Raw genomic sequence first — 14,966 nt, forward strand, 5'->3', positions numbered from 1 at the left:
ACTGGAAGAGAGAGTCCTCAAGCGATCGCGGGTGCAAGGGCCGCTGTTCGCAAGAGTAGCACGGCTTCCTCATCGAGAAGCATTGAACCGAAAGATAATAAGCCACGATGGAGAGGCTAAACTGTTTGCAATGCTATGTCTTCTTTTTAAGAGGATTGCACGGCCGGTTTTCATTCTACACCGGTACAATGACCTCCCCAATTCCTCTCGTAACCTTTCCTTTCATCCATTCGCTTTGGCAATAGACCGCCTACATCCTCACGATTGGGCCCATCCTAGTGCGAAATACGGGAACCAGCCCGCTTTGAACACTGCATTCGTTGGGTTGAAGGGCCACAACCCCACGCCTGAAATGGCGTAGAAGTTTCATTTGGTCAATCTGTTAGTACCCGGACGTCAAAGGTGGCGTCTGGGCTTTGGCGTTCAAGGAAAGGGGTATGGCGGTCTTTTGGGCTATTTTGATTCTTATTCCCCTCCAAGCGTGTTATTCTGTCCAGTTTCCTGCTGCAGTAGGGAGACCTTGCGGTGTATATAGGAAGAACTTTGAGGAATTCTTTAGCCCCTGTGTTATATGCAGGGCCTGAGGGAACATTCTACCCGATAGGGGAATTGTTGAAGATAGGAGTAAAGTTATCAGGTGAAAGAAATCCTGGACGAACCGAGATGTTATGGATTCTGCCCTATACCCCTTCATATGTAAGATGCCAAGCTGAGAAGGCAGGAAAAGACAAATTTGATAGTCGATGTTACCTGAGGCTGCATTATTTTCTCTCGTGGTGAAGTGTTTGTACAGACATTACTACTGCTCAAACCTCGTCAATATGCTGAGAATGACTAGCCCGTTGTACGAATATTTGATGAAATGGTTATTCTACAGAGAGCGGTTTTAGTGTTACTCAGGTAGTAGATATATCTTCATTCTGGACCAACGATGTGAACATTATCCTAAGGGTACACTATCCTATGGAGTGAAAGACTATACCATGATATAACTATTCGGGGGGTGTCACTATGCATAAAATGCCAACATTGGCTATATTATAGCCACGTTTCAGACGCCTCAATTCCTTCAGAGCCAGAACCTCAGCCTCTTGACGTGCCACGTGAGATTTCGATCTGTTGCGCTCCCATGGAGGAAAGCTCATGCCATTCATTATATTTACCACTCTTCACATCTGTCGAACTGCACTTCTCTCTACTTCGTAGCAGTGACTGCCACTGCAGCAATGCCTCTCAAAACACTCAGTCAAAACTAGCGCCGGTCGGCCCAATCTGTCAATGGTGCTAATGCCATGAATTGAAGCCGCTGAAGGGTCCGATCACCACGCCAAACAATATGGGTGCAACCCACGGGGGGATATCATGAATCCGTGCCAATACTTTGTAATAGGTAGATTCCTTGGAGGTAGTTGGCGAGATGTTGGCGTAGAGGTATGCGGGAATGACGAGACAAATGTAGATGACACCTATCAAAATCATCTTGAAGCTCTTGAAGGTCTTGCCAATATCGTCGACTGTCATATCAGGAGTGCGAATGCACCGGCTAGGATCGTACGAGCGGCGACTGGCGACGAACTCTTTGTCGTCCTTGGACAGCCATTCGGACGACTCGGGAAGAGTGGGCAGTAGAAAGAACACGACGAAGCCGACAACGAGGGCGAGACCGCCTTGAAAGAAAAAGACCCAGCGCCAGCCCGCATAGCCACCGAAACCGCTCATCATCTTATCGACTCCAGCTACTAAGAGGGCCTCGAAAGCAGCTACAAAGGGCAGAAAGCTAGTGAAGAGATCGTGTCGATACACGGCGTCCCAGCGCGGGTACCAGAGGCCAGTGACATAGAAAATGCCAGCGAACATAGCCAGCTCGAAGACACCAAGCAAGAAGCGCATGGCGAGGAGGCCACCGTAGCTTTGAATGGTGCCCTGAAACATGGTGGCGAGGCCGAAGAGGACGGTGGCTAGAGAGAGCCAGGCATTTGGACGGATCTTTTGAACCAGCACTTTCGCTGGAACCTCAAAGGTACAGTAAGGGATAGAAGAGATGGCGACATAGGTGAAGAAACGAATGCCGCCCTTGTCGAACAAGTCACCCTTGTAAGCGGCATAACTAATGTTGAGAGTATCTAGGCATCACAAAAGTTAGCCCAGCACATATTGCCTCTTCTTGGATGATTTAAAGAGAAGAGGTAAGGCTGCGAATACTTGCCAGAAAGCACCAGCGAATATACCACATAAAGGAAAGGGAGGATACGCCGGTTGATGTGTTGAGCCACTGTCTGCTGATGTTGCCTCTTTCGTTGTAACTGCCTCAGTTCCTCCTCATACCTCTTTTCGTCCGGCTGGTAAGCAGCGGAGGCTGCTTCAGCATGCGTGACCTTGTCGTTCTGTAGGCCTTGGTTTGCCTCCATCTAGTCGACTTAACCAGCGCTTGTGTCTGGCGCTCGGTGATTTTGTTGTTTGTCGCAATCGGCCGCCCGTCCAGCCGCACAGTTATTCACTGCCTCCACTGACCCTCCCGAGGGGTGGAGACTTGGATCGCGCTAACAGCTTGATACTATCAAGCATTTGTCTCAGCTGCCTCCACCGTTCAAGATTGGCATTCGAGGGCGTGAGCCGAGCGGGCGAGGCTTTCAAAGGTGAAAATATATATGTCGTGGAATTAAGGCAGGGCACCATATTGTCGCGCGGGATTTGCTAGCGTCTCCTATAAGAACAAGCCTCACTTACACAAGATTCGGGGAACTCGTGTGTAGACTTCTCGTCATGGTCTAATAACATAGTCTCATATTAATTTACAAACACCTGTCTCTCTAGGAGAATCAAATTGCTATTTCATAACATTTGGGTCCAGACGGATAGACAAATCTCAAGTATACGCTTCACTCCTTTCTAAGTGTATAAGTCGGCTCTATACTTTGGCGTAAATATCAGTTTTAACAAGGGCTTTCAATAGAAGCTTAATATGGATACAGGTACTCTTCTGTGCTAGTACGAGGAAAGTAGACTTAGTCAACAAGTATATAAGTCACATGTTGTCGGTAAAGACAGTCTTCTCAGATTATCCCTAAACATAGCGAAATTAGAAGTCAAAGAAGGAGTCATTGTCATCTGATAGCTCCTCGTCTGAGTCGAACTCGAGCTCTCTGGGCTTGTCGCGTTGCCATGCGGACTTCTTCGCAGTTGTAAGAGTCTCAGTAGCAAAGTCGCTCGGCCCAGTCTCTTTCTTCTTTCCGGCTTGGGCAGCCCTCTCTGCATCTTCCTCTTCCTCTTCTTCCTCACTCTTCTCACGACGGCTCTTGAACAAGTACCGCTGCGGCTGATATGTTTCACCCAGACGACGAGCAACGTCGTTGGCCTCATGTAGGCTAACGAGGCGTCGTTTGCTGGGATACTTCTCAGCGCAGGCATCGCACAGCTGCCAGATAGCTCGCTTGCGCGCGTCCGTCTCGTTTCCAGTGCCGTGCTCCGGCTTGGCCGCCTTGACCTTGCCGGCTGTCTTTGCGCCAACGAACGCCTTGGGAGCCCGTGTCACGAGTCGAGATACCGAGAAGTCCGGAGTCCAGTAAGTCTGCTCAGGCACGTAGAGGTGCAGGCCAAGGAATCCCTCATGCGAGATCTCGAGAGGTGTACGCCCAACAGCATTCTCGCGGTATAGAAGCTGCGGATTGACGTCCAAAATAGCACGAACAAGCTCCGGTGGTCCCTGCTTAGCGATGAGCGTATGGAGTGGTGTGTCGCCAGCACCGTCGAGCATATCCAACTCGCGGCCCTCCGAGTACTCGAGCAGTAGTTTGAGTACCGCAAGACACTTCTCAGTGGATTTGTTGTATGGGTGATTCCACTTGTCGCGGAAGAGCCCGGAGATCCAGGAATGGAGGGGTGTTTTGCCATCCTGCTGAAGGCTGTTTCGTTCCCTGAACATGTGACTCCTCAGATTGGCGTCGAGGAGGTCAAGAAGAGGGCGCAGCTGCTCTGCCTTAGGATTATTGAACACCGCGCTGTGGAGCAAGTTGTCCCAGGTCTTGGTCTTTGTGGATTGATCGGCACCATTCTTGATGAGAATCTCCGCGAGGTCAGGTCTACCCATGTAGCATGCCAGGTTAAGAGGAGTGCGTCCATCCACAGACTTAGTCTCCAGGGACGAAGGGAAGGCTTTGATGAGATACTTGACAAGTTCTTGAGACTTTTCACCTTCCGGTCCCATCACAGCAGCATGAAGGACAAGTTCATCTATGATAGATTAGTAAAAAGATATCAGTGTTGCTGAAGAGTACATACTCTGAGAACTGAGCCACTTGCGGATGATTTTTTCAAATCCGCCAGTTGTCTGGTTGAGGTGTTTGAGCCGGGAATCCTCGCTGGCAACCTTAGACTTCGAAAACTCAATGTATTGTCTCAAGGGAGCTTCAGTCAGGAACCATTCCACAGACTCAATGCTACCCGCCTTGGCGGCAAGTAATAAGGGTGAGGTCTTGGTGCCCATTGGCTTAGATACAGCATTTCGCCCGGCATTTGCCCAATCCTTTCTATTGCAAGCTGTCAGTACTCTCGAAACAAGTCGTTGAATCATCCACCAGAGTAGACATACCTCTTTTTACCATAGACAGTCAATCCTTGGTAGTATCGCGGCTTCTCTTTGATTTCAACTCCACTCGTCTTCACAAGCTCTTCCAGGGGTATACCTGCACCAGTTCTCTTGATTATATAGGCAAGAATCTCAGTGCGGCCTTGTCCAATCGCATACAGGAAGGCTTGGTCAGGGAAAGGAACGAACTTAGTAGGTTCATCGTCCTTGTCGAATTTCAGACTAGCATAGTGAACCTCCAAATCAAGAAGGAACTTGACAAGCCTCTGGTCGTTGTTCTTGATTGCGAAATTGAGTGGAGACAATTTCTTGTCGTCAGTCTCTTCAACTTTGCCGTCACGGAAAGTGAATGTCGGAGTCTCCCAGGCCATGAAGGCTTGGGGCTTGATATGACTTTTCACTTGCATCGAGACTTGCCCAATGTTCTCGATGGTCGCTTGTTCGTCGACTTTATGGGAGTATATCTCAATCTCCCCGTCATTCGACGCAGAGTCACTGTAGCAGTCAGATTCGTAGTCATTATCCTTCTCCATGTCGTAGCGAACAGCGTCTTTGTCTGTTGGAGAGTATTGCGCGTGGACAATTTCCAGAATAGCCTTCGCGACATGCAAGTGCCCTCGCAGTAACGCCAACGAGAACGGTGTACTTCCTTGCTTTTCGTTGACGGCAATCTGCAAGGGGGGCTCGTTGTTTTCCTTATCCCATGACTGTAAGGTAAGACTCTTGATCTTTTCAAGATCGCCCTCCCAGGATGCTTCAAAACTTCAGAGAAGGTTAGTTATTGAGACTAGAATGTATGGAAACACCAAGATTGATACCCAAGAAAAGACCATCACTTACAGCTCGATATACTTGGCCATTCTCGCTTCCGTCACATCAGTGACTCCAAAGAACTTGAATTCATACTCATACTTGCCCCCTGTCTTTTGGGTCTTGTCAATCTTGGGTACATCAGGCATATTTTTGAAGTCTGGGTGGAGCTCGTCGAAGGTCTTTCCATCTCTGGCTAGAATCTCAGCCTCGACCTTCTCGAAAGTCGATATTAGATCGTCAAAGATAGCTTGCTTCTCTTTGACACCCTTCATAGACTCAACATGTGCTTTCTGCTTCCTGAAGTCCTCCGAGCTCTTCTTGTGTGCCTCCTTGACGGCTTTGATATCTGCGGTGACGGTCCAGTGCTGCCAGCTGCCTTGTTTCAGACTCCCCAGAAATTCGTCGATCTCTGTCTCTAGCTTAGGCTCAACTAAGGTGGACCGGGGATCCTTATACTCGCGAAGAGCTTTGATCTCGTCGCGTGCCACATCCAACGCGGATTGTCCTTTGTCACTACCTCGCCACCACGATCGTTGGAGGATTTGATGTGAGTTGGCAGAGATGATGTTTACATCCACACCTTTCTTGATAAGCTCGAGGGCAATTTCGGGGCTGGGGGACTTTAGAGCTGCTATTAGAGGCTGCTCAGTCATTGTGCTGAACAGCTTCTTGTTCTGATCGTATGCCGCAAGCTCCTTTTGAACATGTGACTGCTTTGCAGACTTCAGCCATGTGTCGAAATCGATCTGAGAGACAGCGCCTGCATCAAGAAGCCGGAGAGCGAGCCTCGAATCACCATTTTGGAGGGCCGCCTGAAGAGCACTCCTCGTTTTGGGTCTATATGTATTCGTGAACCCGAGGTGATTGATAGCTGAGTTGGATCCAATCTTGTCCATCTCCCAAAGAATTTCCAGTAACTCAGAAGCGTTTTCTTCGGCATATCGCTGGAAAGCCGTAACACCATGTATATCGGCCTGAGCAGAGGTAGACCCCAAACTCAAGAGGGTCTTGACCATCTCCTTTGCTTTCTCGACAGGGAGGGCGGTGGCCAGCACCATGGTGAGGATTGCAGTGGTCGGCGCGGAGTTGTATCCCAGGAACTTGACTGGAAGTAGCACATCCGCTCCGTATTCCTGGCAAAGTAGCTTGACAACCTCTGTGTGACCTGAGATGACAGCCAGGTGTAAGGCTGATACGGGCTTGTCCCATGCGATAGCGTCCACATGATAGAAGTCCGGTTCGCCCTCGACTTCATCAGGGACGACTTCTGTGTGGGTTGCTGGTTGTTCCTTGTTTCCAACCCTGACAAAAGACCCAGTAGCCATACTATTACCATCATTATCATCACTGAGCTCGTCATCCACGAGTTCTCCATCAGAGTCTGCCTCCTCGTCTTCATCAGACTCCACTGATTCTTCAGTCTCAGATTTGTCGTTTCTCATAGGAAGCAGGACTTTGCGACGTTTATCTTCCTTCTCCTCTTCTTCAGCTTCGTTGGCAGTGCTCTTTTCCATCAGGATCTTGACAATTTCAACATCGCCTCTTGCAGCCGCTAGATGGAGGGCTGTCTTGCCATCCGCCAGACGAGAAATCAGTCGTGCGCCATGGTCGACGAGACACTTAACAACTTCAGGGGTTGAGCTGATGACAGCCAGATGTAGCGGAGTTCTACCGGTGTAATCTCTCTTGTTAGGATCGGCGCCTTCCTGTGCAAGCCAGTCCTCAACATGCTCAAGATCGCCATCAACGATGGCTTGGCAGAGTCGAGCCGTGTTACCCACGTATGACATCTCGGTCCAGTCGTCATCGGTTAGTGGATTGAAGGAACCGATTTCCTAGATGAAACATGAGCATTAGAAAGTATCAAACGAGGTATTCATCACAGAGTTTGTTACCTGTCTGCCAGGATCATCTTTGAGGAATGATATCTTTCCGCGAACATAGATCTTGCTCTCTTCCTCATATATCTCTTTCTCCTTGTCTGTTACTGGCTCCGGACAAAAACCACAGCAATCATTAATGACATCTTCAAATCGACCAAACTGAACAGCTAAATCAGTACGTATCAAGCCAGAAGCTCGTAGTGGATCTTACAAAGGCTGGATGGCGATGTAGGTAGACGTCTCTGTCCTTGGGCTGATTCCACTCGGCATTGAGTAATAGATCCCTTGTATAGCAGAGTTTTTCGATCTTCTTCGAGTGATATTTTACGCCGTATGGAAGAGTAAACGCTATCGAACAGTGAGTCATGATGCGGTACAGAAGGAAAGTGAGAAATTACTGTGGTAGCTTGACACATCTTCTTCGCTCACCCACTCCGCAACTTCGTCCTCATAGATGCTCTTGATATCACCCGCAAGACCATGTCGGAAGCGGCGATGTCCTTCCAGAGGAGGCCTACCACGTTCCTCACGACGTTTGCTCAGGTACTGCTCTCTTGACGAAGATGTAGGAAGGCGTTCGAGAACAAGGAGCCTAGCAAGACCCAGTGTTCTTTGGAAGCTTCTCTCAAAGATGGTAGGATCAATTCGAGAGCGATCGAGTTCTGGCCAATACACCTCGAAGCCTCTGTGGCTATACTTTGACAGTCTATTCTCATATGAAGGGCTGCGCCTGGTGAGATCAATGTGATTGATCTGGGTCATATACGACTGAAGAGCCCGGGGCGTGCAGTAAACCTGCTTTCCGTCATATGCAGCAGCGGAGCAATCCACATCAAACCCAGTAAGGATTTCTGAGACATTCTTGTATATGCGAAGAACAATCTACTCCTTGTTAGTCTCAGAATGCTAGCCTAGTTAGAAAATGTTAACTCACCTGCACATGTCGTGTGGGATATTGACTGCCTGTTGGAACTATTAGCAGGAGCATTTCGGGTCAGACCATCATACAGGACTCACAAATAGTGATGGCGTTCTTGGTGCGAACAGTTGTGGTTTCCGTGAGAATTGAGTCTCGGATCCTGGTTTCAATGTCTTTGATCTTCTCAATTGCCTCCTCCTCGCTGAGACCATACAAAAACAGGTCAACATCAGAAGCTGGGGAGAATTTTTCATGGTAGAACTCTCGAAGAACTCTCTTTGATGTGCTGTACTTCTCAGGTACTGGGAGAAGGCAGTTCACAACAGACGAGCCAGCGGCAACAACATTGTTCCAGTCAAGATCAATCAGAGAGGATTCTGAAAAGACGCTGAAGTTGTGCTGAAACTCCTTGAGAGACTGAACAGTCGCTGGAGAGCCATTTGGCCGGCGCTGGTCCTCAGGGAGGGCCATAATATACTTCTCCTTCTCCTTCTCAGACTCGGAGCCTAGATTTCTTGCTCGAGTTTTGATACTAGGAGTGTCGTTGGTGAAAAGGGGTAGGAGATTGGCATGCGGATCCTTGACAAGTTCATGCTCAGGCTCCTGAGCATAAAGCTGCCTCAATTGAGCCTCATACTTCCTATATGGCTGCAAGAGCTCAGTAAGTGGCGTGTCCGCATACTCGGCCATGCGCCGAACTAAGCCGGCTGGCGGGACCGGTAGGGACGCAAGTTGAGACATAGTGCGGGACTGTATAAAAACGATTCTGATTCTAGGGGAAAAGAGTGACACTGGCAAATATTGAAAGACCGCCCGCGGGAAGCAAAGAGACTTCATAGAAAGAGTGACGATGGGGGCATATCCCCCTATATACTTGCGCCGTCGCCGGCGTGCCACCACAAAACTCAATTGGGTTAATATTGGCGAACAGGCCGTCGTCAACGGTGGACCCCTGGAATGACAGCCAGCGGGGGAGAGCAGAGGTCAGATCATCTCAACGAGTCAGAAACCTTATGGCCCCGTCGACCTGCCGGCTCCACGAGCTGAAGGCAAGCGGATCTTGGCGCGGCTGCAAATGGTGAAGCTCCATTGTAAGGCGTTCTTGAGAAAACGTTATGGCGCGTGTTAGCGCGCCGCTAGGGGGCTGTGCTGCCTGCCATGCCTAGCCCGCCAGCCTACGACAAACACCAAACTTACACGAAGTCCTGTGATTCTCATGGCATTGCCTCAATTGAGGATATCCCGTGTCTCATGGCTCGTGCGTAGCTGCCTGTCTGTAATCTCCTCCGTTGCGGCATCATGAACGAAAAAGGAAGAAAATTGTTTGGCTCGAGGCGCGCTGTTGCCTTGTTCCAGATCTCCCTGAAGACGACGACCGCAGGTGGCCAAAATTCCCAACTTCCAATTGAGATAACTCATCTATAGATAGCAACGTCAATACCGCATGAAACTGGACAACACGAATCTTCACAACGCATAGCAGACGCAGCGGGTGAAAACTGAATGCATGTGGAAAAGCTCAGCTCTGTTGAGATTAAGCATGTGAGCAAGTGCCTGCCTAGAATGTATTTTGAAAGGGCACTTGAGATCGTACAACATAATCCAGAGGCATTCTGGATGTTGCTAATTCCTAAATTACAATGCTCAAAGTGTATCTTCTAAGTGACAGTCTCAGAAGATACGCTTAAAACCGATCTCAAACCCAAGTTGTTAGATAAGGTTGCGCTTTAGTAGATAGCATATGGAAAGGAACATATAGCCAATTATGTACATTCAAAGACTCATAGGATAGCTGGTAGTAAAATACGGCTAATTTTGTGACCCAGTCGTCGATTATCTTGACTCAAGGCAAACTCAAGCCAATATTACTGGATCACAAACAGGATATGTCCCAGATCTTACGCAGCTTATAACCATTGGGCCAGCTTCACGTGCTGAAGTGTCGGTTCGAAACTAGAGTCAGATTCGTCTATCCTATTACGACCTTTGATATTGACAACAGATATACGCCAATTAAACGCGATTCGTCTATTGTGAGAACCCAGACTTGGGGACTATAACCCTATATCTTGCTGGGCGTTGCCGCATCCCACGGCCTTCCTCCATGATACACCATCCCCACCGCCTTCAGCAGTCGGGACGCAATGCAATGCAGTGCAATATGTCGTCGAAAAATGAACCGAACGCCAGTACCCTTGCCTCGCGGGCTGCCTTTGAACTTACAGGGCAATTGCACCCCGTCGACTCTCGCGCATGTGCAGGATGCCTTGGAGACCGCAGAACACCAGGAAGCCCTGCATAAACTTGTCTTAGCCAAGACTCAAGAATAGGGAGATAGCAGCAGATGACTTACGGCATATACCAACACGGCAACAAAGACTGTGCCTGCAACGGCCGGGCCGTTCTCAGGGTCCTCAACTCCTCCGACTACTTCGTGGTGGTTGTTCTTAAACAGAAGGCCGAGAATCGATAGAATAATAATGGCAAAGACCGATATTACTACGCTGCATAGCCCACGAGTGTCAGTGACGATGTCCATCTGCAGTGCGAGCTAATCGGAGATGCGATGATGCATTGCTTGAAGGGCGAGGGACATACCAGGACCAGGCCTGCACGGCGCCGACGACGGGCTTCATGGCGGGAGAGTAAATGAGAAGCTGGCGGGGTCTTCGTGTATTGAGATATCGCTTTTCCGGCTAGGCGAGAAGTCGGGGCTGGTACACGTCTGCGCGTTGGAGCAGCTTATCGTGAGAGCATTTGATGTCGTAGTTCGGACGTCTGCGGCAATCTCCATAGTCTCAAAGCTCCTCTGCCTGGCGGCAACCCGGCCAGCTTAGTCATGCGATGGTGTGGTCCGAGCGTCGAAGCTCGGCCTCCTACAGCGTCATAAGGCTTGGAAGACAGCTAGAAGATCAGATCGCGCGTGCAGTCCAGCGAATGTTGCAATAATCACCATAAAACATAATGAGGTGATTATGGGACGGCCGGCGCTGCCTCTTCAGCCATACTATATCTCCCCCAGACTCATTTGTCTACCACCAGAGTGAAGTCTTACCTCCAAACGAGACTTGTGCACAGTGAGCCCTGCTACTTTTCAGCGACAATAACATCGGGGCTCACTTCGCTCCCGGCGCCATAAGTGCTAAGACGTCGAAGTATTTGACGATTGCCATTGTCTTCGTACAAGGCAACACAGGACGCAGCCAACATGTTCAAGGTACAGTCTTCTCATTCTCTCCGGAGTACTCGATTTGTACAACACCTGCAGCCTGAATGGGCAATGAGACGAGCTACCCCACTGCCGGCATAATGAAGAGAGTAAGGAAGATGCTGATGGCTCCTCTGCAGGCGCTCCATCCCAACCCGGAGGACCACCTTCATCTCCGTTTACATAGAGCGCGCTCGGTCGTGCTGACGGGGCCAGAGTGAGTTCGTTCCAGACTTGTTCTTACATTTATCCCGTTTGCTTTGGCCCTCTCTTCGGGGCTTGGCATTCGCTTCTGCCTCTCTCAATGGCTCAAGGGGCAGCCTCGCGCTCGTCCCTCGTCCCCCTTTCTCGTTCTTCATCAGTGCGACTCTGCCCATCCGGCCCCAGGTGACAGCGCCACTCTTATGCGGAACGAGCCCCTTCCCCACACTCTGACACTCCGTTACTCCAATGAGCTTATATGCACCTCCATCCTTTTCTATTCCAGACACATCACTCTGTCATAGGTCCATCCGCGTGTCTGGATCTGAACGCCCCCGGGCCTTACTTGCTATTGCTATACTTGGTGTCTCTGCAGACCCTCACAACACATTCACCCACCCGCCCCCTTCCCCAGTCTGCCATGAGCTCGTTCTTCCTCCCGCCCCCCTTCAAGCCGCTGCAAGCAACGCGTCCTTTCCCACCGCCGGCATACTAAAGATGCAGCTAGGCTGGTCGAGATCCGCGCCGCCCAGCGCACCTTCGAGGGGGCGTACATGCGGACGGCGCTGTCGCAGTTCTCGTTCGCCCTGATCATCCTCAAGATCTTCACGTCCGAGTTCTACGCCATCGGCGCCCTCTTCGCCGTCTACGGCGCCGCCGTCATGCTCGTCGCCGTCTTCCGCCGCTACGAGGGCAACCGCCAGTTCTTCGACAGGGAGGAGTCCGACTCCGAGTCGGACGGCCGCGGCGGCAGGCGCCGGAGCGTCGTCGTCAGGAACAAGTTCCGCACCAGCGGCAACAGCGTCGCGCTGCTGACCGCGCTCAGTCTCGGCGCGTACGTCACCCTCATGGTCCTGACGTACAGGCTGTCGACTTGAACCCCCCCCCCCTTATGATGAAGACGAGCCTCGTATCAGGGTTGAACATCATCTACCAATCAGTGTAGTTGTTGCCGGCATTTCGAGGAAGGATTCAGCTCTGGATGCAGGAGTACGACATTAACGGTCTAGTAAGGCTGGAGGCGCTCACAGGCGATCCTGACTAGCTATTCACCTTCCTCCTTGACGCAGTCAGATGGGCAGATGCGGCGTACTGCATGCGGGGATGAGGCGGGGAAGGAGCGGCATTGAGATCAATCATGAGGCGCTCCCAATCCTCCCGTAGTAGTTCCAACAAAGTCCAAGGACTTGAAGATGATCAGGTCGCAGGAGGTCTCTATAGAAGTTCGCCAAATAAGTTAAACATCAATGGGAAATGGCCATCGAACAAGCAGATACTGCCGAAGAACAACACGATCTACCGCAAACCAAGCTAATATCTAAATGCAATGTATATTCGAACAGTTAAAGCAATAAGCCAACTGATAAGTAGACGTACGAGTAAAGCTATGAGGCAAGTGAAAGGAATCAAGGTAGAGTACAAAGAAATCTGGAATAAGAATAGATGACAGTGCAATAAATATACTTTTCCTCCCTAGCCTTCCAAAAATATCATCGCATACGACAGGATGGATGAGTCCAATCGTCGTGTTTTAGGAGAAGAAAGACATGCAATTGTAAATGGTTTTTCCCAGCCAGCCCGAGGAAATGCAAACCCTCCATGATCCCGACTTTTTTAATATCCCCTTTTCCCCCATTTCCAATATCGAACGTATCGTCCATTTTAATTTTGAGGTCCTAGATTTTGTTGCGTAGTCCTCTTACCCGGTTGCATGGGACCGTGTCCCATTCGAGAAGCTTCGAATGCTCGATGTCTTTCCGCACGTGTATTGTTCTCCCTGGGGACCGGACCGGACAAGCTGCCGGGCCCGTGTTGCGTGCCGTCCTGACACAAGATACCCAACCCATCATTTCTTTCTTTCTGTATGTCGGTAGGTATGTAAGTGATGCGGCATGACCGTCCCGTCTCATCCCGCCCATGCTGCCGTCCCAATCTATCGCATCCCGAAACATTTGGAGATTGCCGCCGTTCGTCGTGTAAGTGGCTCCGTTTTATGTTCATCGCATTGAGGTTGATATTATTTCATGACCCCCACATTGAAAACCCCATCTCAGCCTAAAAGTACCGAGACCACGATACCAGATATTAGATTAGCGTCGTGTACCGGGCTGCTCTTTCTGTGCTACCGTGTGCCTGCCAGTAAAGCGCGTCTTAGTAGCTTAGTCGCCGGCCAAAGTGAAGAGCATGACTCGCGGCGGTGTTCGACACCTCCGACTCAGCGGAGCCAGCCATCAACTAGGAGAATTTACACCTAATGCAGGAAGCCGTTCGTACTAGACTGCTCCTCATCCCTAGCAGACACTGCCAAGACCTGATGGCATATAAGAACGGTCGGTCGCTCAAAGGGCGCTTGTGGTCGGCTTTTTAGAGACGCTTGGTGCATTATGAGGCTTAGAGCAACCGTTCGAAGAATGTCACACAACGATTCGCTTCTTGTTGGGTTGGTCGGTCCCGGCGTTGCACTGTGGCTGAAAGTGATCATCTCACGAGGCTTCAATTGTTTGAGATCTCGGTTGCAAGCGACTGCGACGCAAATCCCCCAAGTTTCGGCTGTCAAGTATGCAAGCGCTTGGGCGAAATTCGCCCAATTGAGAAAGCTCTGCTAATGCTTTCACCACCACTCTCAAATGACCTTCTGTCCTCTCTCTTGTGTCTCTTGAGATTCGAATAATTATGTGACGAGACAATCTTGCGCTCCAAGGAAGTGTTCAAATCGGGGTAAATTATTTGCAGAAGTCGGAAATCCCAAAGACATGCGATTCGATTCTGCAAATAATACTATAGCATTCCGAATGTCTGTTGAAAGGGGAAAATATGGTATAAGAATTTGGCGAGCGGTGTCTAATCGTTTTCGACGGGCTCCCCAGTACAACTGGAAGAAGTGATCGCCTCAAGCTCTTCGACCTGGCCTTCGGCTGCAGTCCAGGACATGCAACGCAACAAGTGCCGGAAGTTCTCATCGTGCGGCGTAGTATGGGTCATGATGATCCATCTGAGATTGTACGTTCTCTCCTGGTGCCATTGGCGGCTGAGAACTGCCATTCTCCCCATACCAGCCGCCATAGGTCTCGCCTGGCTTGGAATACGAATAGGGCTGCTGCCAGCTACCATAGTTGGGAGGAGGTACTGCTCCGGCAGACAAGGAGATGTTGTGCTCCATCGTTGTGCCTGGGATGCTGTCCACCCCAGGGATCGTTGTTGCAATTGGCGGGGGGTACATGTCTGCCGACATTGGGCCAGAAGACTTGCGGTCGTAAGACCTCCCAGCCTGGCTGGTGAGATGGGAAATCGGAGGGTACTGTTGCGAGTGACCAGTCATCCCTTCCGCGCCGAAAGAAAGCGATCGGGGTGGCGGCG

The 14,966-nt window shown here is 50.3% G+C and overlaps 4 protein-coding genes across 4 annotated transcripts; 1 reads left to right on the forward strand and 3 right to left on the reverse strand.

Moving 5' to 3' along the window:
* Positions 1-1,284: 1,284 nt before the first annotated feature.
* On the reverse strand, positions 1,285-2,368 carry UCRPA7_6580 (putative transporter-like protein; the record flags this gene model as incomplete). The annotated part of the gene is made up of 2 exons (XM_007919117.1): positions 1,285-2,123; positions 2,326-2,368. The coding sequence occupies 2 exons, from the start codon at positions 2,366-2,368 to the stop codon at positions 1,285-1,287; spliced, it is 882 nt and encodes a 293-aa protein (XP_007917308.1).
* A 711-nt stretch (positions 2,369-3,079) lies between these two features.
* UCRPA7_6581 (putative ankyrin repeat protein) lies at positions 3,080-8,890 on the reverse strand (the record flags this gene model as incomplete). The annotated part of the gene is made up of 8 exons (XM_007919118.1): positions 3,080-4,230; positions 4,279-4,526; positions 4,589-5,347; positions 5,426-7,233; positions 7,711-7,873; positions 8,120-8,163; positions 8,216-8,244; positions 8,299-8,890. 8 exons carry the CDS (start codon positions 8,888-8,890, stop codon positions 3,080-3,082), a joined length of 4,794 nt encoding a protein of 1,597 aa, XP_007917309.1.
* Positions 8,891-10,419: 1,529 nt separating this feature from the next.
* UCRPA7_6582 (hypothetical protein) lies at positions 10,420-10,836 on the reverse strand (the record flags this gene model as incomplete). The annotated part of the gene is made up of 3 exons (XM_007919119.1): positions 10,420-10,494; positions 10,554-10,704; positions 10,799-10,836. 3 exons carry the CDS (start codon positions 10,834-10,836, stop codon positions 10,420-10,422), a joined length of 264 nt encoding a protein of 87 aa, XP_007917310.1.
* A 673-nt stretch (positions 10,837-11,509) lies between these two features.
* Positions 11,510-12,487, forward strand: UCRPA7_6583 (hypothetical protein; the record flags this gene model as incomplete). Its single annotated transcript, XM_007919120.1, has 2 exons — positions 11,510-11,625; positions 12,118-12,487. 2 exons carry the CDS (start codon positions 11,510-11,512, stop codon positions 12,485-12,487), a joined length of 486 nt encoding a protein of 161 aa, XP_007917311.1.
* Positions 12,488-14,966: the final 2,479 nt, after the last annotated feature.

This window comes from Phaeoacremonium minimum (genome assembly GCF_000392275.1).
Source record: "Phaeoacremonium minimum UCRPA7 unplaced genomic scaffold PA7_03_scaffold_479, whole genome shotgun sequence".
Lineage (NCBI taxonomy): Eukaryota > Fungi > Ascomycota > Sordariomycetes > Togniniales > Togniniaceae > Phaeoacremonium > Phaeoacremonium minimum.